Source organism: Gymnodraco acuticeps, unplaced genomic scaffold, assembly GCF_902827175.1.
Source record: "Gymnodraco acuticeps unplaced genomic scaffold, fGymAcu1.1, whole genome shotgun sequence".
NCBI lineage: Eukaryota > Metazoa > Chordata > Actinopteri > Perciformes > Bathydraconidae > Gymnodraco > Gymnodraco acuticeps.
Window position 1 is genome coordinate 810,180 of NW_022990029.1, and position 23,736 is coordinate 833,915.

Sequence of the window (23,736 nt, forward strand, 5' to 3'; positions counted from 1 at the left end):
GAGTCTGTGTATCAATGTTCTTTTTCTTGTATTTCATGTTTCTCATAATTTATACGGGATTTGCACTACACTGAAACGTTGACTTTAATTACATGTATTACAGTAGGTTAGTTGAAAGCAATAATATCAAGTTTAAATAATAATATTAGGTCTATCTTGATATTATTGCTTTCAAATAACCTAATACAGTTATGGGAAATCTATTGACATCCATTTGATTAAAGTCAAGGTTTCAGTTTTTCCAGTGTGCAATGTCTCTGTTGGTCTGCATTGTTTACAAAGCTGATATCAGTAGGAATGGGCTCTTACATGTACAGATCTATCAATTGGAATCCCATAAAGCAATTTACCATTGGAAGATGATGTAAAATAGATAACACGCTGTAAACTATAGGCAATATTCTTCACACGTTGCGGCACTGAGTGTGTGATGTTTTTTGGGAATGTGGACACGGAACACATCAGTCTTTTCTCCTGCTCAGCCATTGTGTGTAGCTGAGAGGCCAAGACGCTGCGTCCTTGTTCTATTTAGGCTGGCTCTGCGCGCAGCCTGAAAAGCCCGGGTTCCCTTTAGTCGCTCCCTTTTTAGCCTCTTTTTTACCTTTCTCAAACAATGGATTCTGCCTCTCTTCAAGCAGCAGCCCCCAAACACTCAGTGAATAAAGTTAGTCCAACATGCGCCCTTAAACCCACCCCGAGACTGCTGCTGGGCAGCCACACTCGCAGAATTGTTTGTTAATAGTCCAATTAGATAATTGCCATCTTTCACTCCTTTTCCTCTCTGTTTCCCATAAAGGCATGAATGGCACTCGGGGAGGGGGGCAGATTGAAGAGGGCTTCTGGCCAGCTAAGGTGACAAGAAGGGCTAGAGAATGCTCCTTGCACTGGGCCACCGGTTTGAATTGAATCATTGTGGCCTAATCAATGGTCTTATTGGATTACTGGCCACTGCTGTGTTCAGAGATATTGTTGCACTGACAATAAAAATAGCTAAGAGTTGGTGGTTGGTTGGGTGGGTGGGTAGTGGGCTGGAAGCGAGTGGTGGAGAGAGGTAGGGGCCATTCCAGAGGTATGCGTGTGAGAGAGAGAGTGTAGGCAGCCTAAACACTAATGACAAGCTTTGTTCCCCTTTTTGTCTTTTCCAAATGTGCAGGTTAAGACTATGAGAGCTGAGGATGGCCTCCGGGGTGCAATCATTTGAATACTGAAGGATGTGGCGTTAGCGGCCAGGACCTCCATAGGTAGGCGCATAGTATTTGAATGAACACGTAAACTTTAACACAATCAGTGTTTTAACTGGCAGGGTCGTGGACGCCTTGATACTTTCTGATCGGCGAGGATTTGTTGGTTATCCTTTTCCGCTGTCTTTCTCTCTCTCCCAATCTCTGGCTCGCTCCCAGTGTCTCCTGCCTTCAAGAGCATAGTGGTGAGATCCACACATTGCAGAATTCCATTGATTAGTGAGAGAGTCAAAGGGAAAAACAGGATTAAAGTTTCCTGACATGCTGTGGCAATCAGGTGCGCTGTGAAAAGTCGGGGGGAAAATGTCTTGCTATGTTCAGTGGAAGGAAGGACGAAGCGCCCGGGAACTTTCTTTAGGTACGGAAGAGTCGTACCTCTGTGATTGTGTGCCTTCGTGTTGGGTTCACTGAGGCTTGGTTGCGAGGCAAGACCAATCATTTGTCTTTATTCTCTGGGCTGAGAGCAGGCAAACTGTAGGGGGACGGGACAAGCAAACTCCTCTATCAAGACCTGATCTATTTCCACAAATAATTCCGTGTATTCATGAGGTTATGCAAATTTTGATCCAGCAAAATTACCGTAATCAATTGAAACAGCGAGTGCGCATCCATGGCTCTGATTATTTGGCGATCATCTATCAGCCTGATGTCTATGTAACGAGGAAAGGGGCTCATTGAATAACTGTTGAGTTCCACTGAGAAGTCCATGATCATTGGGCAAGGGACTTTGCTCAGTGATAATAGGGCTCCTTGGTCGACAGACGGAAGTATTTCACCAGACATTAGATAGCTGTCTCTGCCCTGCTGAAAGGTGCTGTTTTGAAACTAAACCCCACACTGTCCAGACAATCTGGTGCACCGTGTTCTCCGTAATCTCCTATTTTTCACCTGACAAAAGGGAAAAAAGAGCCACAGGTCCAAGAGGATAAACTGAGCATGGAGGTCAGGTACAACCAAGAGACAGAAGGGAAGGGGCTGAAGAATGGACTACAGAAGGGGAAAGACGACAAGGACTCCCAAGGAAGCCTGTCCAAAAGCTTCCTGAAGGAGCAGCAGGACTCCTTTTCTCCCTCTGGGACTGTGGACAACTGCGAGAAGAGCAGGGGGAGCACGGGGGACCCGGACTACTGCCGGAGGATACTGGTCCGAGGTAAGGCTGGGGCTTTTCCTTTTTTTCTCCTTCAGAGATCATAAAGATTCCTCTGAAACATTGTTTAAACTTCTCTTACAAAAGATGCCTTTAAGAACCAGGAAATAAGAGTGTAGCTTCAGGGACTACATGATGAGGAGGAAGCATTTGTAGTTTCATTGTGGGAAAGTTGAGACTAAGGAGGACTTCACTTAATTTAAAGTTGATAGCAAAATAACCCCTTTCACATAAGCAGTTTACAATGGAGACTTTTTTACAATGGAGATTTTTTGTATTACAATTATATAAACATACTGTAAGAAAACACAATGATTTGTTATGAAAAAGAGCTTTTACATTTTTATCTAAGATATTTATCTTAAATGATAGGCCAAATAAACATCATGACCAAAAATTCTGCGCCTTCATTTTGGTCACGAGACTTTTTTTTTTGCACCATGACGGTCTCATTTTTTCTTTAGATTTCATACTTTGATAATACGTTTTAAAATCATGTTTATTGATAATTATTAGGATTTTATTATTATTATGATAAATGAACAATTCACATTTATTTCCCTGGGTACATTTAAATGTGTGAAAGGTCAGGCTTATAACAGAAACATTCCCACAGGGTTGATGTTGTATGTGCTGCATTACACTTTGTAGCTGATAAATAATAAGACTCAAAATTCACCAAACAAAAGAAGCAGGCGAGTTTGTCTTTACAGATATTTGAGGTTATAAATACTGTGCAGCATTTTCCCCCACAGAGCGATTTATGTAATTTCTCATGCAGGATCAACATCAACTATAAATATAATTTATAAAACACCAAAAACTGTGGATTCGCATGACAAAATCAAATTAAACATAGCAGCTCACTACTTAAAATATAGAGAAAGAGGTTTTTTGAAAATAAAATAATTATGAATTGATTGATTTCCGCCACATTTATTCAGCACATATTTAAAATTATAGTCAATTTAATAATATATTTGAAAGGAAATAACACATACTTTTTGCTTTCATCTTAAAGCCTCTTTTGTTGTAATTTCTCTCATGTTGTAACATGAGTATTTTACATCAGTGAACCGACGTGAAACACATTTATGTCATTCTGATTCAATGACTGTAATATGTACTTCTTATGTCTTCAAATTGGTAAACACTTTAATATATATAAATGTATATTAAGAAAGTCATCTTAATTAAATTGATGTCAGATGTTGGAGTTTCCCCATAAGATTTAATTTAGATTTTCCATAATAATTACAAACATAGGATGATGTTAACTCATAGATGTAAAGGATCATTCATCAATATGAATGATATATTCTCTATAAGTACGTCATGTTACATTAACTCCAAATGCACTTTATTTTACAATAAAATCTGAATTTGAGTCATATACATTCTCCAGACCTCCACTATGCTCCTACTATTACTTCAATATCTACTACTACTACAGCTTACAACAACAACAACAACAACAACAACAACAACAACAATAGTAATAATAATAACAATAATAACTATAATAACGTTAAAGCACATGACCAGTGTGCACCCTGAATGAAAGGCATGTCTCTGTTGTAATTGTCCCCTCTCTTTATTGCAGATGCTAAAGGCTCTATCCGAGAGATCATCCTTCCGAAGGGTCTGGATCTGGACCGGCCCAAGCGGACCCGCACCTCCTTCACAGCGGAGCAGCTGTACCGGCTGGAGATGGAGTTCCAGAGGTGTCAGTACGTGGTCGGGAGGGAGCGCACAGAGCTGGCCCGGCAGCTCAACCTGTCTGAAACTCAGGTATGAAAGCTGTTCACACTGGATGAAAAACATTGGAATGATTCAACTTGAATCTCAAATGCATGAGCCAGAACAGGTGCCTTTCTTTTCATTAATATAGTAATAATGCAAAGTGTAAATATATATATTTTTATGTTTTTTTAACAAATTACAATCATCTATTTTCAATTCAGATAATCCTATTACGATCACTTATTTGTCACAGAGAAAGGTGAATTTACACAAACAATTATTTTCACTTCACGTGTAATCAGTGACGTACATAATGAAAACCATTTTAGAAGATTGTTTGTATTATATCGTATTTTAAAGGTGCCATCATTTACCGTCCATATACCAAGCGGTATTCTCACACACATAATTACAGTTTGAGCAGAGATGGAAAAGGCCTGTTCTACCGGCACTACAGAAACAATAATGGCACCAATAATCAATACAGATCTGAAGTGTTGTTGTTGAGTGTTAGTATTCGAAGACTCACATGTCTATTCATTAAGTAGTGTTTGCTGTCTCCTATTCAGTGTTTTGAATACGCGATGCTGGATGCATTTAAAGATTTCACGCAGAATTATTTCTTATTGTTTGTACACTGAAACTGAAACATTGACTTTAATTAAATGTATTATGTTAACAGATTTCACATAACTGTATTAGGTTAGTTGAAAGCAATTAAATTGAGTTTAAATAAAAAAGTATTAGGTTTACCTTAATATTATTGCTTCCAACTCACCTCATAGTTATGTGAAATCTTTTGACATAATACATTTATTTAAAGTCAACGCTTCAGTTTTTTCAGTGTATACATTTAAAGTAAATATATTGGCGTTTTAAATAACGCTAGTGCGTGTCAGTATAGATTATGGAGTGTTTGACATAGTAACCTAAATCTGCTAAAATAACAGATAAAAGGCCGTAGAAGGCTGTCTCCTAATGTCCTGTCAGGGGTCAGCGATGGGTCGTAGGGTGCGTGTCGGCAGGTGTGTCATTCTGACTCCAGAGGACGTCAGCGTCTGTTTGTGGTCAGCTCGAGTCTCATTCATCTTTTTTGTTTTTAAATGTGCAAAGCGCCATGGGTTGGTGTGTGGTGCTAACTGTCGTAGCGCGGCGGCAGAGTTTGACCTTGAGTCTGCGAGAGGTCAACCTTTCTCACAAAGCCACAACTCTGATGATGATGATTTTATTTATTTTACTTACTTATTCCTTTTTTATATTTGAAATATTTACCTTTTTTATTGGACCAAAACAGCTGCTGATATTTATTTTTGATCCAATACAAGGTAACTAAGTGCCTGAAGATTGTATTTGCTCACATACAGATAAAATAGAAAATGACCTTTACTCCCTACAGGACAAATGCATGTCTCCCAGAGTCTGACTCATGTCCTTATGAAATGACTTTTAATGAGAACATGGTGAAATGTTGTTCCCTGGTACTCACGGGACGCTGCATTAAAGAGTGACAGCCATTTGCCGTGTGCACAGCTAATCATCTTTGTTTGGGCGACCAGCTTCACTTTGTTTTCTTTGCACTGAATGTCACCTCTGACATGAGCAAGATGTTTCTTGTGGGCAGTCTGTAGCAGCAAACACAAATGTTGGATCTTTTTTATGTGTGATGGTGTTTATCAGCTTGTGAAGAGTTCATCCGCCCACTGAAGAGAAGGGAACAATCCGATGTGATCACACTGTCGCTGGGATTAAGATGATGGCTTGCTGCTGAAGGCTTTCCACAGAACACATTTAGTTCAATGTTAAAACAATCAGGTGTGATAACAGAAATCATACAAATGCTTTGTTTTTTTATTTCGACATGTATTCAATGAAGATTATGTGAAACTGAATAATTAATAAATTAGAATAATTGAATGGATCAGTTGAGTGTGATGGATGACTTTAGCCTAATTGATAAATGATCACTAAGAGTGCATTCCTTTTTTAATTCTTCGATTGAGCTATAAGTATTTTTGACTCCTTTGCCCTTATTCAATATACTGTCTACGTACTTCATGCAAAATCTCAAAAATCAGAAAAACATTTGCAACATTTCTAGAACAGATGGAGTAGATCAAATCCTTCTCCAAAGAAGACATTTAGGATTTCTTAATTTTTTACGAAATTCTAGAAGCTGAATCCCCATGTTCAACATTTGAATTGTATCTTGAAATATCTTCTGTAGACCAACAATTTAAATTGTTTTTTTCATGTAAAATAATTCAAACAATTGTTTAGTCTTCTTAAAAAAAAAATTAAATAAAACAAATTATACTCAATGTTCAATAAACTGAAATGTTAAACACAGAAAGACGTAAAGCTTACACTTATTGATTGGAGGGTTTGGATTATTTAGCTTTATAACTGACCCAAACAACACACTTATTATAACTTCAGCGCTAAATAGATTGCACCATACACAATTCAGCCACACGATCACAACATCAAGCAATAAACACATCCACCATAGCATATTTCAATCTGTTCTTTAATTGGCAAATTTACGGAAGAGTATTAGTGCCACATGTGATTTTTTTTGGTTCTGACCAAAGTTGAGAAAAAAATGCGTTCTGCGATTTAAGTCAAAAGTCAGAGGTTTTTTTGCCAAAATTCTGACTTCAATCTCACATCCCAAAGATTTATTTCACTTGTAAGATTCAAGATGTGGCATTAATCCTGTTCCGTATTTGTCATGTTTGTTTCAAAGACAAAAGGACACATGAGAGCTGAGATCTGGATCTGAACTGTTTTTAGTGTAAAAGGACCAGAATTTAGCAGTGCTGAAGAATATCACTTCATGCTGACAGTGAGCCCTCTCCTCTGCACATTCAATCACTGCAGCTTCTGATCACTCACTGTGTGGTGTGTGTGTGTGTGTGTGTGTGGGTGTGTGTGTGTGTGTGTGTGTGTGTGTGTGTGTGTGTGTGTGGTGTGTGTGTGTGTGTGTGTGTGTGTGTGTGTGTGTGTGTGGGTGTGTGTGTGTGTGTGTGTGTGTGTGTGTGTGTGTGTGTGTGTGTGTGTGTGTGTGTGTGGTGTGTGTGTGTGTGTGTGTGTGTGTGTGTGTGTGTGTGTGTGTGTGTGTGTGTGTACTGAGACATTGACATTAATTCAATGTATTATGTCAACAGAATTCACATAACTGTATTAGGTTCGAGGAGTAAGTAAAGTTGAACCTAATATGTTTGTACTTAATATTATTGTTGACGATTAACTTAATACAGTTATGTGAAATATATCAGTATTACATATTACATATCATATTACACTTAACATTTAGTTAAAGTAAACGTTTCAGTTTTTTCAGTGTGTGTGTGTTGTGATTGAGTAGGGAGGGACAGGCATTTGCTTTATTTGTTTTAATTGTGAACAAACTGTTTGTGTAACAGAACATCATGCTCTGTGCAGTAACACATCATCAAAGCTCGCTGGAGATGACCTGTGAGATTTTTAGACAATAGTCCCCGTAAGGATTGCACCGACACTGTTGAAATTATCGGGCATTTGTTGTGAACACATAGCTAACACATAGCTACCAAGGCGCTATGGTTATCAGTGAATATGACTTGGTGCAAATGTTGTGATTACTACACCACCAACAGACATGTTTTGTTTTCAATTTGTCCGTATTATTTTCGAGACAAAGTTGAAACAGGGAGACCGATAGAATGACACGCAGCAAATGGTCCCGAGCAGAATTGGAACCCGGGTCCTGGGCGTGGGAACCAGACCCCAGAACACAGGCTCCCGCTCTGTGGCCCCAGAGACATGTTTGTTAATGCTGTATTTATGTTGATATTGAAATATTGTGTATCTTTTAAAGGCAATAACTTCTAAAGATGACCTGCAGTATGGTAACCTACATAGAACAAACACTCTCATCTGTGCTCCTTCCAGGTGAAGGTCTGGTTCCAGAACCGGCGCACTAAGCAGAAGAAGGACCAGGGGAAGGACTTGGAGCTGCGCTCGGTGGTCTCAGAGACCGCGGCCACCTGCAGTGTGCTCAGACTGCTGGAGCAGGGCAGGCGCTGACCCCCCCGGGCCTGACGGCATCCTGCCCCACTGCGGGCTCCGCCCTGCGTCCCCCCTCCATGGCCCTGGCCAGCAACAGCAGCAGCAGTGGGGGCAGCACGGGCACGGCGGGGGGCAGCCCCCCTCTGCCCGCCATCAGCAGCTCAGGGACAGTGGCCGGCCTCTTCTCCTTCCCCATGCCGTCCTTACTCAGCGGCGTGGCCAACCGCATGTCCTCTAACCCCCCTGTCCATGGCCGGCTCGCTGGCGGGTAACCTGCAGGAACTTTCCGCCCGCTACCTGAGCTCCTCTGCTTTTGAGCCTTAACTCGCGGACCAATGGCAAAGAATCCATGGACAAGAAGATTCTGGAATGATGCTTTGTTTTCACACAGACAGATTCCTGTTTCCTCTGGACACATTTTGGGTTTTTTCTAGCTTTCACTGTCTTTGTTTGGTTTTGCTCATTCTCTTCCATCTGTGTCTGTTATGTTCTGTAGCAGTTCATGTATTCCAGTTGCACATCTGGCATCTTACAAGCACAAGCTCATCTAACAAAGACAGGGGGGCGATGGAAAGATTTTGCACAAAATGTTAGGTCTGTGTTACAGAGGTTTAGAATGACTCTGATACTCTGGGGGATCTTTCAGGTAGTTGGCAAACATGTTTAGTCCTATCTATGAATCCCAAAATAAGAATACACACAGGCAGAGAATATGGCTGCTTCCTATACCACAAAAGCTCTATCGTTGAAAAAGAAGTGGTAAATACTGTAGAGCAGGAAGTATAGGATTGGTGACAGAAAGTGTAAAGCAACGATACCTTTCTGATCGTGTTTCAATCATTGAATTTGTTGGGTAGATATGTCACTAAAGTGAGTAGAAAGCGAGTTGTCAAACACAAGCAGCGGTTTGTTGGATCTAATCAGCAAATTAAAAGAAAGTTAATTTAAACTGCAGCATTATGAATAAACTAGCAAGGCCAATTTTTCATCACAGAATTGTGGGATAAAAAAAGACCCTCTTAATAAGGTCACTGCAAGGCCAGCGTAAGCACAGACCCAATGCATCTGACCTGTCAATGTAAAATGCTTACGAAGATACCTCGCAAAAATGAATCTTACAAAAATATCTTTTATATATCCATCTGTATTTGGACCAAACTAAAACGTAATCTATAGAAGGTGTTGTCATGCAGTTAATTGTCATGCAGTTAATTGTCCAGTGTTGTTTTCTCTATGGTTTGGTAAGGATTTTAACATTTTCCAACTAAATTCTTCACTTTGTGGCATTTTCGTCTTCAAGATGCAGTACCTGACTATTTTTGTGTGTGATTTTAATACCAATGTGAGTTTCAGAGTATTGGTGTACAGTTTCAATTCCATGCAGAAGCTCGGCAAGGGAATGAGTGTCTGAAAGGGAGCAGCTTTTCAGCATTAGTAAGCTGCTTGCTTTGTTCAACACTACAAGGTAACAGGATATTCAAACATTAGGACAATTCAATAACCGTTCCTTCCTGTGTGAACATTTCAAAATCCACAGCCTTCAACACTTTGGGCAGGCTGATGCATGTGGAGACGGAATGGAATTATTGTAGTATAAAAGTACTGGAAATGAGAAATGTACCTTCAAATTGTTATTTTATTGTAAATTATTAACTTCTGTATCTAATAGATTATTAGTATATCTGGAAAATAATGGATGAATGAATGTATTAGCGGGGTTGAGGAATCAATCAAAAGCTCTTTGGTGCTGTTGTTGTGAAATATCTTGAAATGTGTGAACCGTGTGGTACAATGTGCATATATATTATGTATGGCTACAGACAAAGACAAGTGTTTTTAATTTTCTTTCATACATGTTGCTGTGAATCAAGTTATGATAAAATTCATGACTGTTATACCTCATACACCAGGGCCTGATGTGTCTGAAGTCTTTTCTCCTATTTTTGGTACCTTTAATTACGATCATAACAACAGGGGAACATTATGTAGACCTTTTGGTTAAATGCCACACTTAAAAACAACAGCTTCACACATTGGATGTTAAAAAAAAAACATTTTAGCAGTTATTCCATTTTGAGGTAGCGAAGGTCTTATTATTTGCATTCACCAATCCTCAAATATCTTTTTTTCCTCAGAAGTTTTTAATATACAAATATCTCAGTTTTTAATATACAAATTTACAAATATCCGCAGACCTTCAAATGGGGTAAGTTGGAATCAGAGAACACTTTAAGATGACCCTGGATGAATCAATGACCAACATCTTTCCTAATCATTCTTTTTGATGATGGACCAATGAATTCATTATTATTTATATCACCTCCAGGTCTGATATTTGCCTGAAATGGCAAAGCGACTTGTGGAGCGTCAATATGTGACACAGTCATGACAGGATTCCCATGGGAACCAGAAATTGTTATTATTGTAAAAAAATTATGTCATCTTTATTTATTTATTTATAAAAAAAAGTGAAATGTGGTTCATATATATTTTTCTGCAAAACTAATGTTAATAGGTCAGTATACTGATCCTTATCCTTCAGCATCAGTTTGCACTGCACACGTTATCATGGAGCAGAGCTGAGCTGAGGGAATGAGAGGGGACACATCGGATGAGGGGGGTGCAGAGGCCGAGGTGTGCAGCAGGACAACTACTGCTCCCCTCTAAAAACACCCCGCCTGAAGGAGAATTTCACAAAACATACTGAATCTTAGGCCCGTCCACACGGAGACGATATCAGTTGAATCCGCTAACGTTCTCTATCGTAAAGACGGTTCGTCCACACCAGGCCGACACGGAAACGCGGATTCGGAGCCCGAATCCGATACATGTTGATGAATACACAAAGTGGGTAGGTCTGGGGACGAAACGCTTGCGGCTCCGTGTGTACGCCCTATAGTCTATACGATCATTCCCTGAAAATGATGACGCCATAGCCTCGCCTCTCCCCACCTCTCCTGCTCACCCCCGCGTCATTGCTGATGCGCTTCGCCAACAACAACAACAATGGCGGATCACAGGGTTGCGTTCGTGCTCCAGACGCTACTGACCATGATACAGATTTTAGTGCAAAATCTACAGCTCCTTTACCACAACCATCAGCAACAATAATAATATAATATAATAATAATCGTCATCGGTCTTATTCACTGCTTTTGGTGTATTTTGTGGCGGAAGTACAGCGCCACTTACAGGCCCGGCATATGTACTACAGCGTCTCCAGCGGGTCGAGCGGTCTCGTGTGGACGGACATGTTTATTGAGCCGATTCCGTGTTAACGGAAGACTTTTTTGATATCGAATTTGGTTCGTTTTGGTCTCCGTTTCGTCTCCGTGTGGACGGAGCCTTAAAGCCACTGGCTTTATTATGAATGTAGAGTAATTGAATCATTTACAGGAATACATTTGGAGCAACAGTCCTACTGGGGGGGTGAGGATGTAGACCAGGATAAACTGGAGTGTGTACCATGGTGTGTATCTGCTGTGAGCAGTGCTGGAAGAACAAGAGTTAAGCATCACTTTACTTTAATTCCACAACATTTTTGTTCAAGTTAATATTATTGCTTTCAACTAGATTCAAGATTTAAAGGTTTTAATGTCATATGCACATAAGTTACAGTGTAGAAATGGCATATGAATTGGTTCTTTTCATATTCAAATCTCATTTGGATTGATTGACAGAGACATGATACTGATAAGAAGAACCCTTTCTAACATTAAAGTGTTTCTTCTTTGGAGAAATAAAGATGACATCATTTATTGTAAATTAAACATGCAAAATCAACGTTTGTGTTCCCATGGGAATCCTGCCATGACTGTGTCACATATTGACCCTCCACAATAGGCTTTGCCATTTTAGGCAAATATCAGACCTGGAGGTGATATAAATAATAATGAATTAATTCGTCCATCATCAAAAATAATGATTAGGAAAGATTTTGGTCATTGATTCATCATTAAGGTCATCCTAAAGTGTTCTCTGATTCCAATGTATCCCATTTGAAGGTCTTTAACCTAATACAATTATGTGAAATGTGTTGAACGTATCAGTTTTTTCAGTGTACTTTTACTTACTGTAAGTACATCAAAGCACTGCTCCCCCTCTGGCTGTTGCTGAGGAAGAGAAAATGCATTTGAATTGTGGCACACAATGTTTTACAAATATTTTTTGCAAATATTCTAAGTTGAATCCTGTTTGTTTTTTCCTTTATTAGTTTAGTTGTGCTTCTTCCGGCAGAGAAATTACTGTAGAAAATCAGGGACCGTCCAGTTGTTCCTTGAAAACTGAAGCTCTTTTGTGAGCAGATCCAAAGAAACCAATCCTCCCCACTGTGTCTTGGGAATCTCCCTGAGGAAAAAAAAGGTCACATTTATGCCACCTCCCCCCTCTACACCCCCAGCAGCCACCCCAACCCATTCTCTCCCTTCACCCCAAGTCCAATTAGAAGGAAGGTCAGGGAGGTTTTGTAAGCGGGGGGTTTCGGGGGGAGTGTGTGTATGTCTGTGTGTGTATGCACGTGCAGGGCCGTCAGAGCAGCAGACCACCAACACATTTGCTTCCATCACATGTTCCGGTCTTTAAGCTCAGGTCTTAGCGGGTTAATGAAAGGCTACATCCTGTCTTGTTTTTAGTATCTGTTTTTTTGGCCTTTTGTTTGTGCGTACAGTGGATTAACACGCTAACAAATCTCAGTGAAGACGCGACCCTCTTTAAACAGACTAATCCAGCAGGTTGAAGCTCTACAGTTACGGATCTACAGGTTGTGAAAAACCTGCATAGTTTAGTCATTGTGCTTCTTCATAAAAAATAATGAATCCCATTAAGTAATGAGGGGGAGTGAGGGGAGCGGAAACCCCTCCAAAGCAAGGGTTCCACTTGTGTTTTCGGTAAAACACCTTGCATAAAGCCATGAAATAACTGTAATTACCATATGTGTTGAAATACTACAATTTGTAATTACATCTGCAGCACCCTTGCAACTGTATTGTATGGGCATGTAGTTAGCGGTTAAGAATACCAAGATATTTTCATGTCGCTTTTACAATTTCAACAATCCACTCAATGGCTATAGTGAACGATACACACATCCTGATATATGAAATAAACAGTAATATATTTATCAGTGGAAGTAAGAAAGTAGAATGAACAAAGTTATTATCAATTAGCCTTTTATATTCTAATTACTTATTTATTGATTGCTTAAAACCCTCCTGTTACATTCAGGGTCAAATTGACCCGTTTGAAAGTTTGAAAATCTACGAAAAATACTTTCAAGTATTTATTTTGTATGAAACTTCTTCTACTTTCCTTCATTAGTGTAATAAACAAGTAAAATGAAAATGGTTCATGTCATGCATTTGGAACCTCCCCCTACATGTCTATATCACAGAGATGGTATTCGGGTCAATTTGACCTGGCAGTGAAAGTGGAGGCTAAAATGGGTCAGACACAGACACACACACACACACACACACACACACACACACACACACACACACACACACACACACACACACACACACACACACACACACACACACACACACACACACACACACACACACACACACACACACACACACACACACACACACGTGAAAGTGGAGGCTAGAAGGGGTCAGAGGGTTCAAATGCGATATACAGTATATATATATATATATATATCGTAATTTTCCACAGACAGACAGACAGACACCCTGCACCTGGCAGTGAAAGTGGAGGCTAGAAGGGGTCAGAGGGTTCAGTAGTGATACATTGTTAATTTTTACTCTCACACAAACACACAAATACACACACAAATACACACAGCACCTGTTAGTGAAAGTGGGGGTCAGAGGGTTCAAGTCTCAAAAGTGTAATGGGTAAGCTCCTCCCACACTGGGATACATTATACTCTGCACTTAACGTACAGTATACTCACAATACTATCAGACAAAATGAGCAACGCAAGTGAAGAGAGGACAGCCCTGGGCTATATGGAATACATCCTTGAGGAGGATCACGACAGCGAGATAGAGGAGAACGTTTCCGAGGATGAAGACTACCTTGAGGTAAACGATGAAGATGAAGATTATGATTATGATCAATCAGATGAGGAAACTGATATTCGCCCAGATGAGACATTCAGGTCCAAAAATTGTGAAATTCAGTGGTCCTCATCCCCTAATGGACGCCAGGCAACACTATCGGCAGCAAACATAATGAAGGCAGTGCCAGGGCCCACCAGGATGGCAGTCTCTCGTGTCACAGACATCAAGTCTGCTTTTGAGCTGGTAATTTCGAACACAGTGCTGAAGATCGTTCTCGATCAACACGTTCTCACTCCCAACCCGTCACATGTTGACGCACGGTCAGGGCCCCTCCCCGTCACTTTATTACGTACAGGGTACCCCTTGCGCGTCAGTTGTCAACGGGCAGGGCGTCCCATAGACCTTCATAGACCTCCCATAGCGTTGATAATAGACGCCATGAGAACGCTCCCCGACGGTCGGTCGTTATTGTCAATATTAATAATAATTTATTTTTTAATAGTCACACTCGATTTCGCCGATTTTCTTGTTGCCCCAGCTGGTCGACACCTCTTTTAGCAGAAACAAGGCTACATTAATGTATTAAATCGATGTTAATCCATGTGTGTGGTTGTGGAATTAATGGACGTGCCGTTGTGCGATTGTGTTGCCAGGCAACGCAATCATTTACAAACTCTTCAACTACAACCCTAATTATGTTTAAAAACATTTTAGAAGGCCTCACGAAATACTTTAAAGGTCCCATGTCATGCTTTTCTGGTTATTACCCGTCCCCTTGCTTGTTATGAAGGTTTTTATGCATGTAAACGGTGTGCAGAGTCAAAACCCTCAAATTACACCATGTAGCGAGTAAAACTCTAAAACAGAAAATACCTCCCCAAAACGCCTCGTTGGAGATACGTCATTGTCCATTTGATTCTTCCGGGTACGCATGATGTCAACCGTACCCGGAACAAAATGGACCAATCCGTGGAGCCATTACGTTACGTCCGTGGAGCCGTTACGTTAAACCCCCGCTGATTGGTTCAAATTGACCAATCCACGGACTTCCTCACACACACACTCAGTGCAGGCAGCTCTGCTGATCTCTCCTCCCTGGCTGCAGGCTGATAACAGACAGTTGGGATCGTGGCAAAATTCTCTCTGCAGACCCATTCTCTCTGCAGACCCATTCTCACTGCAGACCCATTCTCTCTACAGACCCATTCTCTCTGCAGACCCATTCTCACAGCGTTTATCAACCTTTTTATTACTCAATATCAAGCCACACTTATTGTTTTTACTTCGGCTGTGACTTTGTGTGTGCTCAGGATGAGTGGATCAGAAATATATTAACAATTAAACAAAATCTTCAATTTATCTTCACAATATAAGTCTCCTTGCAGTATCAATACTAATTCGGCTGACTTTTATATTTGATCCAATCGGTATATTGGTATATGTACACCATAACGGTGCACAGCTGATAGAAAGGGACACCTGGTGGTTAAAGCACGTTATTGAAATGTGTTATTTTTATTATTAGATATTAATAGGAGACACAGACAGACAAACTAATAAGACTTTATTTAAACATTAAAGAATACTTTAGGTTAAGGTCTGATAGCTTTGTTCGTTATTCTCGCGTCCAGGAGAGAAGCTTTAAAAGTAGGAGACCAATGGAGTCTCTGAGAAGGTTCAAATGGGTACTTTAATTAAAATGGCGCGGTAATGTTACAAACAGAAGGTAGTGAGGAGAGAGGGATGTAAAAAGCTCCCTCTCTGTGGTCGGCCGAGCAGAAGAGAACCCACAAGCATTCGTCCTTCCCGCTTGCTGGCTGTTTGCTCCTCCTCTCTGGGGGCTGTGGTGACGTAGGAGCGGGCCCGGCACCACGAGGGGGCAAAAGGGGGCATTGCCCCTCAGTTGTATTCTTTGCCCCCTCACTTTGAGCATCATTCATCCATCAAAAAGTACAATAAATGTCACAATTATTAAATAACTTTCAATAATTATTTTCCCCAATACACATTACTATGTTTAGATCAGATATGTGGGCAGGCAGTCAAGCAACGTGTACAAAAGTCTCAACCCCAAGTGAGCTTGTAGTCTTATGTTAGCGTGTGTGCTAGCTGTAAACACAGTCGGATGGGTGACCAAAACGTCCCCGTTTTCCGGGCAGAGTCCCCGTTTTCGGTGGCCGGTACCCGGTTGAAACTCCCGAAAATGTTCCCGTTTTTGAACGTGCGTTAAAAAAAATAGAGCAAGGTGAAATCAAATGTTACATGTCAGTAAAAACAGAGTAGCAGTGTTGTGCCTGTTTGTAGCATTAGCGTATTTCTTCTTCTTCTACTACTTATTCTTCTTCTTCTTCTTCTTCTTCTTCTTCTTCTTCTTCTTCTTCGTTTGTCTTTAATGGCGAATCGCTTCCACTTGGAGCATATATCGCCACCTACTGTTGATTTATTAAATGTTTATATTAAATCCTTGTCCTCAGACCAGTGTTTTTGAGGAACTTGAAGATCAGCTTGTTTACTTCATTTCTTGATTTACTTTCGTATATTGACTTGAAATCCATGTTGTTTGACATCAACAAAAAATAAGACAGACAACTACAGATAGCACCACACATGATGGTTACTTGTTATTATTTAGGGCTGCCTGTATGGATCAGGTTTTTGCCAAAGCGAGCCCTTTTACTAGAATAATAATGTGTTATGTATTATATCAACCGTATTGGTACAATGAACGACATCTAGTGACGGATTGTGGAACATTGATTTGATTTTTCTCATGGCTGTTAGACGCTAGAGACAAACCAGGGGACTTTATTTTTATTTTTAATCTGTGTCTGTCCATTTGGTGTAGTATTTGATCTAATATTACATTTGGTTTATATATTAGTCACTTTCTTACGAAATGCCAGGTTGTATGCCTTGATTTGAACATTCAATCCTGAAAATAAAAAATCAACCAGATTAATGTTTCTTTAATCCTGTCCTGACTAGAGTAGATAGTAAGTAAGTAAATCTGTATAGGAAGACGAGTTAAGGGATAGAGGAGAAAAGGTTAAGGTATAATTACAGAGCCTGTCCATTTATAAATTGAGGAAATCAATGTTAGTCTGTTAACCAAAGTGCAGCCATCTATCTATCAACTATTTACTATCTGTTATTAAAGATCAGAGGAAAAGAACAGAACGAGAGGGGTAAATCCAGAATAAAAATAAAGAAGCAAAGAGATTGTAGAGCAGTGAGAAGGAAAAAAACTTGGTGTGTCAATTCATTACATTGCCAGTATTTTTCGTTGTTGTGAAAAAAAAAATCGCCCCCTCGGATTTTTTAACAGCCCCCTCAGTAATTTCATCCTGGAGCCGGGCCTGCATAGGATACTTCCCCCCCCTCGGTCTTCTGTGTCCGATATTGCGTTAAACGGAGGATTTAGATATTTGACATTCATTCCTTACTTCCACATGCCTTTTCTCCTCCTTATCTCTTTCATAACTTTATATGTAATACATGTTAACGGCGTCATCGGGGGAGAGCATTGCAAAACTGGCCCCGGTAATGGTACAAATCTCAACCTGTCGTTCAATGGACAGCTTCCCCCCCCCCATCTATGTATATACTCGCATTTTAGACTCTGTTACTAACTGTATATCTGTAGACTTGGTATGTCTTAAATGTCCGGTTAGGATGTATTAGAACGAAATCTAAAATGAAAATTGTAAATAAGCAATCTGTATGTAAAAAACCACCTGTATGTAAATTGTAAATAAGCCATCTGTATGTCAAATATGTCTTATATGTCTTAAATGACATGATGAATTGGAAATGGGGGACCCTGATGTAAACAAGACGAAAGTCTTTCTCTGGTCTGCATCCCCTTAACAATTGTATGTTTTGAGCTGTACTGTACTGTACCCAATATACAAGCTGTTAATAAACTTTTCAATCAATCAATCAATCAATCAATCAGTCAATAGCCACTTTAATGATACTAATGGACGGTAGTCCCGGATGTCGTCATGCAGGATTTTCAGAATAAAAACTTGGTATTGAGAACTTTCGGTTTTTTCCAGAATAAAATAGCATTTAAACTGACGGTATGTTTAAGCTGCATTATGCCATCAAAACATTGATTTTAATTTCTAACAGGTCTTATTTTGAATAAGAAAAAAGCTTTGGGGGTATACATATTAAGCCTGACAAAGTACTAATATATTGCTTTCCTGCAATGTTAACTACTGTATGTTTAAGCACTTATTTTAACTGATATTATACATATATATTATACTCTTATAAGATGTATGTAGATAGCATAAGAAATGTGCAGAATACGACAGTTTAATGGTGGAGGTGGTACACACATATTGATAGATGTCTTGTAATGCACTGTTGAGGAACCTGCGGCCCAAGTTGTTCATCTCCGACCTTGTCAGGTATTGAACATTCAATAAATAAAGAACACAGAATTATGAAATATAAAACACAGAATTTGTGTGATTATACTAAATGATTTACAAATAAACACCACTGCATATTTACAACTGTTACACATGCTGATGTAATGCAAATGTTTCCAACTTGGGATCAATAAAGTATATCTTATCTTAAGATGATCGATGGCTACTGCCATATTTGCAAAATGTGTGCATGTTTCAGGCTCATCAATTAACAACAGACATAAGACCAGCTGTTAAATAAAGCTCTTCTGACCTTAGCTGTCATGTGGGTATATAATGCTACCCATTATGGTTACAATTTTCACCCCATTTATTAATTATATGTTTTAAATTTGAGTGTTTCCTATCCCCTAAACCTCCAGGGATGTACACAGTTTAATACTGGCAACTTCTTATTATGGGAAATATGAAAACGTCTTTTAAAACTACAATTCCCAGTAGAGACGTGCCATAGAACATGTTGCGAAACACACAATAGTGTGTAGTTACTATACAGTTACTACATGCGTAGTTCTGGGGACGAGGTGGACCCGTTCAAATCCAGTTTTGGACAGTCTGCCGTGGTTCCATCCCATTTCAAAGTGCTGTTCGACACTCGGCGTAACACTCGGCGCACACTCGGCGCACACTCAAACATCCAATCAGAGCTTGAGGACTATCACGGGGTTTGTCAAGCGAAGCGGAGAGAATACTTACTTCCGGGTGTACAATTCTCTAAAGCAAATTAGCTGCTCCGACCCTCGGTCCTGACGGACTCCAACTTGTGTTTATTAATAAAAAACAAATAAATAAACACAAGGATATAATTATGTCTTATTGTTGAGTAAATAACAGTGTGTGGTTTAGAAAATAATACAAAATTAGAAGGAAAAAACGATGAAACAATACAGATTTCAGTATTCTGAGCCCTTACTCTCCCCATAACTGACGGCAACAAAAGTCCTACATTATTCAATTAAAATAAAGAAGTAAAAACAATAAGTGTGGCTTGATATTGAGTAAGAAAAAGGTTGATAAACGCTGTGAGAATGGATCTGCGGAGAGCATTTTACCGCGATCCCAACGTGTCTATTACCAACGTTCAGGGAGCTCTATGCAAGTCAATGGGACGCCCTGCCCGTTGAAAACTGACGTGCAAGGGGTACCCTGACCGTCCGTCAACATGTGACGGGTTGGGAGTGAGAACGTGTTGTCTGGATATGACCAATCTGGAAGGGAGACGTGTGTATGGGGAGGAGTGGAAGGAGCTGGACGAAATGCATTTATATTTTGCGTATTTGGGTCTCCTCATCCTGGCTGGGGTCTACAAATCCAAGGATGAATCGACAGCCAGCCTGTGGGACGCAGACAGGCAGGAATATATTTCGAGCCACAATGTCTCTGGGGACTTTCCACATTTTCTCAAGAGTGATCCGATTTGATAATCGTGACACAAGAGCTGGCAGACGTGAGAGAGACAAGCTGGCAGCTATAAGGACAGTGTGGGACAAGTGGGTAGAGCGGCTTCCACTTCTCTACAACCCAGGACTTAATGTCACAGTGGATGAAAGGCTGGTGGCATTCAGAGGTTGTTGCCCGTTCAAGCAATACATGCCTTTGAAACCGGCAAAATATGGCTTGAAAATATGGGCAGCATGTGATGCAAACTCCAGCTATGCACTAAACCTGCAGGTTTACACTGGAAAGCCAGTTGGAGGAGCCCCAGAGAGGAATCAGGGCATGAGGGTTGTGCTCGACATGGCACAGGGTCTCAGGGGTCACAACATAACTTGTGACAATTTCTTCACGTCCTACAACCTGGGTCAGGGGCTCCTGAAGAGAAAGCTAACAATGGTTGGAACTGTACGAAAGAACAGAACGGAACTCCCTGCCGAATGCTGGTGATCAAGAACAGGGTCCCTCAATCCTCCAAGTTTGTGTTCACAGACACCACAACCCTAGTGTCTTACTGCCCCAAAAAGGGAAAAAATGTGTTGCTCATGAGCACTCTCCATAAGAATGCTGAAGTCAGCATCAGAGAGGATCATAAGCCGAGCCTCATCCTGGACTACAATGCCACCAAAGGGGGGATGGACAACATGGACAAAGTCACAGGGACCTACAGCACCAAAAGGATGACGGCACGCTGGCCTTTAGTAATGTTCTATAACCTGATCGATATATCGGCCTACAATGCATTTATTATCTTCACGGAGATCTCCCCTGAGTGGAACAAGTCCAAGCTGTACAGGAGGTGCCTGTTCCTTGAGGAGCTGGGGAAGGCACTTGTCGTCCCTCATATTAAAAGGAGGCAGCACATGCCAAGGACCCCAGCCGCTGTGTGTGTGTGTGTGTGTGTGTGTGTGTGTGTGTGTGTGTGTGTGTGTGTGTGTGTGTGTGTGTGTGTGTGTGTGTGTGTGTGTGTGTAAACACTAACATGGAGATGGAGGAACGTTCTTTATTCATTGTGAGCAGTCCTTGTATTGGTAGCAAAGAATACAATTGTTCCTACATCTCCATGTTAGTGGTTCTTACTATGCCTTAACATCAGCAAAAACATCCTCATCCTCATCTGTCTAGGTTGCCACTGGGGGAAAGAGGAAGAGGAAAAGGTGCCAGGTGTGCAAGCCGTCTGATGACACCAAGACCAGCACGACATGTGTGCTTTGTGCAAAATACATTTGCGTAAAGCACACATTGACAACATGTTCCTCCTGTGCTGTATAATAATAATAATGCATTTTATTTATATAGCACTTTTCACAACTCAAAGACGCTTTACAGTATGAGGGGGGGGTAGACAAACAAGGACAGGCAAACAAGTAAGTACAAAATAAAAAGGCAGTCAAGAGGAAGTTGATTGAGAGGGGGGGGGGCTTATGGGTAGAAAGAGTTGAAAATATGTGTTTTGAGGCAGGACTGAAAGACTGTGAGGGACTCAGCGTCATGGAGATCTTGGGGGAGGGAGTTCCAGAGCCTAGGAGCTGCCACTGAGAAGGCTCTGTCCCCAAAGCTGCAGAGTGTGGATGTGGGAATGGATAGGAGTCCGACTGCGGTGAATCTGAGGGACCGTGGGGGTTGATAAGGAGTGAGAAGGTTTGTGAGATAAGGGGGGGCCAGATGGTGGAGTGCTTTGTAGGTGAGGACCAGAATTTTGTAGTTGATGCGATGGGAGACAGGAAGCCAGTGGAGGTCTTTGAGGACTGGGGTGATGTGATGCCATGATTTGGTATGCGTGAGGAGACGTGCAGCTGCATTTTGAACCCGTTGGAGTCTGTTGAGGGATGTAGTGCTGATGCCGTAAAGAAGTGAGTTGCAGTAGTCAAGGCGGGAGGAAATGAAGGCATGGATTAGTCGTTCGGCTGCGGGGCGGGTGATAGAGGGTAGGATTTTTGCAATATTGCGGAGGTGGAAAAATGAGGTTTTGACTGTTTGGCGGATGTGAGGTTCGAGGGAGAGGTCAAAGATTACGCCAAGGTTGCGTGCCTGATTGGAGGGGGAAACAATGGTGCCATCGATGGTGAGAGTTATGTTAGTGACCTTGCTGAGGGTGGATTTGGAGCCGATTAGGAGGAGTTCTGTTTTGTTGCTGTTCAGTTTGAGGAGGTTATGTTGCATCCAAGTTTTAATAGCTGTAAGACAGGAATCAATGTGGGTAAGGGGTGGGTTATGGAGGGATTTGGTGCTGAGGTAGATCTGAGTGTCATCAGCATAGCAGTGGAAGTCGAGGTTGAATTGGCGGAGTATCTGACCGAGGGGGAGGATGTAAATGATGAAGAGGAGGGGGCCAAGTACTGATCCTTGAGGAACGCCTTGGGTGACTGAAGCTGTGGCAGAGGAGTGGTTTGGGAGGGAGATGAAGTGGGATCTTTCAGTGAGGTAGGACTGGAGCCATCTGAGTGCAATACCTTCAATACCAATGTCCCTGAGTCGGCTGAGCAGGATGTTGTGGCTCACGGTATCGAAGGCTGCACTCAGGTCGAGGAGGATGAGAATATTGAGGGAACCAGTGTCAGCAGAGGTGAGGAGGTCATTGAGGACTTTGACGAGTGCAGTTTCTGTACTTTGGTGAGGACGAAATCCAGACTGAAGGGGTTCATAAAGCTGGTTGGTTTGGAGATGGCAGTGAATTTGTTTGGCTACAATGCGTTCAAGAGTTTTTGAGAGGAATGGTAGGTTGGAGATGGGGCGGTAATTAGTGAGGGAGGAGGGATCAAGACCAGGTTTTTTGAGGATTGGAGTAACGGCAGCTGTTTTGAAAGCAGAGGGGACAGTTCCATAGGACAGCGAGGAGTTGAAAAGGTTAGCAAGATAGGGGCAGAGGACGGGGAGGCAGGACTTCAGGAGAGGAGTGGGTAGAGGGTCAAGGGAGCAGGTTGTGGGATTTGAGGAACCGATCAGATGGAGTATTTCAAGTGGGGTAACCAGGTTGAACTGGGAGAGGCGGCGCTGGGGAGGAGGAGTTAGGAGGTCAAGGGAGATGGGGGGAGAAATGGTAGCGGTGGAGGTTGGTGGAGATGCTTGTATGTCAGATGGAGCTGAGAAGGAGTGGTTAATGGCGCTAATTTTGTCTGCGAAAAACTGGAGGAATGAGCTGCAAGTAGCGGAAGTAGATGTAGGGAGGTTATCAGCACGGGGTTTGAAGAGCTTGTTAACTGTGGAGAAGAGGGTCCTGGGGTTACGGGAGGGGTCAGTGAAGATGTTGGAGAGGTAGGCAGATTTAGCGGCAATAAGAGCATCTTTGTATGCATTGAGATGGAGTTTGTAGCTTATGTAGTGGACTGTGAGGGATGATTTCTTTGAAAGACGTTCAAGTTGGCGGCCTCACTGCTTCATTTTACGCAGTGCGGGTGTGAACCAGGGTGAGGAGGTCTTGAAAGTAACAGTTTTATTTTTGAGGGGGGCTAAAGTGTTGAGGGAGGTGAGTATAGGGTGGAGTTGAGGTGGTTGAACAGATCATCAGGTGAGCTGAGGGTTGCGTCCAGGGGGAGATTAGACGATAGCAGTTCGGAGAGATGGTTATGGTCAATGGAGTGTAGATTACTGAAGGTGATGTTTCTGGGTGGGCAGGGGTTTCGGGTGGGGGGGGGCAATGGTGAATTGTA

At 41.4% G+C, this 23,736-nt stretch overlaps 1 protein-coding gene and 1 pseudogene across 1 annotated transcript; both read left to right on the top strand.

The window, feature by feature from the left end:
- Positions 1–1,192: 1,192 nt before the first annotated feature.
- Positions 1,193–10,047, top strand: vax1 (ventral anterior homeobox 1). Its single transcript, XM_034215015.1, is given in 6 exon segments — positions 1,193–2,391; positions 3,992–4,179; positions 8,065–8,191; positions 8,194–8,417; positions 8,419–8,502; positions 8,504–10,047. Coding segments are annotated over 6 exon segments (888 nt in total). The 5' UTR covers positions 1,193–2,177; the 3' UTR covers positions 8,555–10,047.
- Positions 10,048–14,117: 4,070 nt separating this feature from the next.
- LOC117545301 lies at positions 14,118–21,267 on the top strand (annotated as a pseudogene).
- Positions 21,268–23,736: the final 2,469 nt, after the last annotated feature.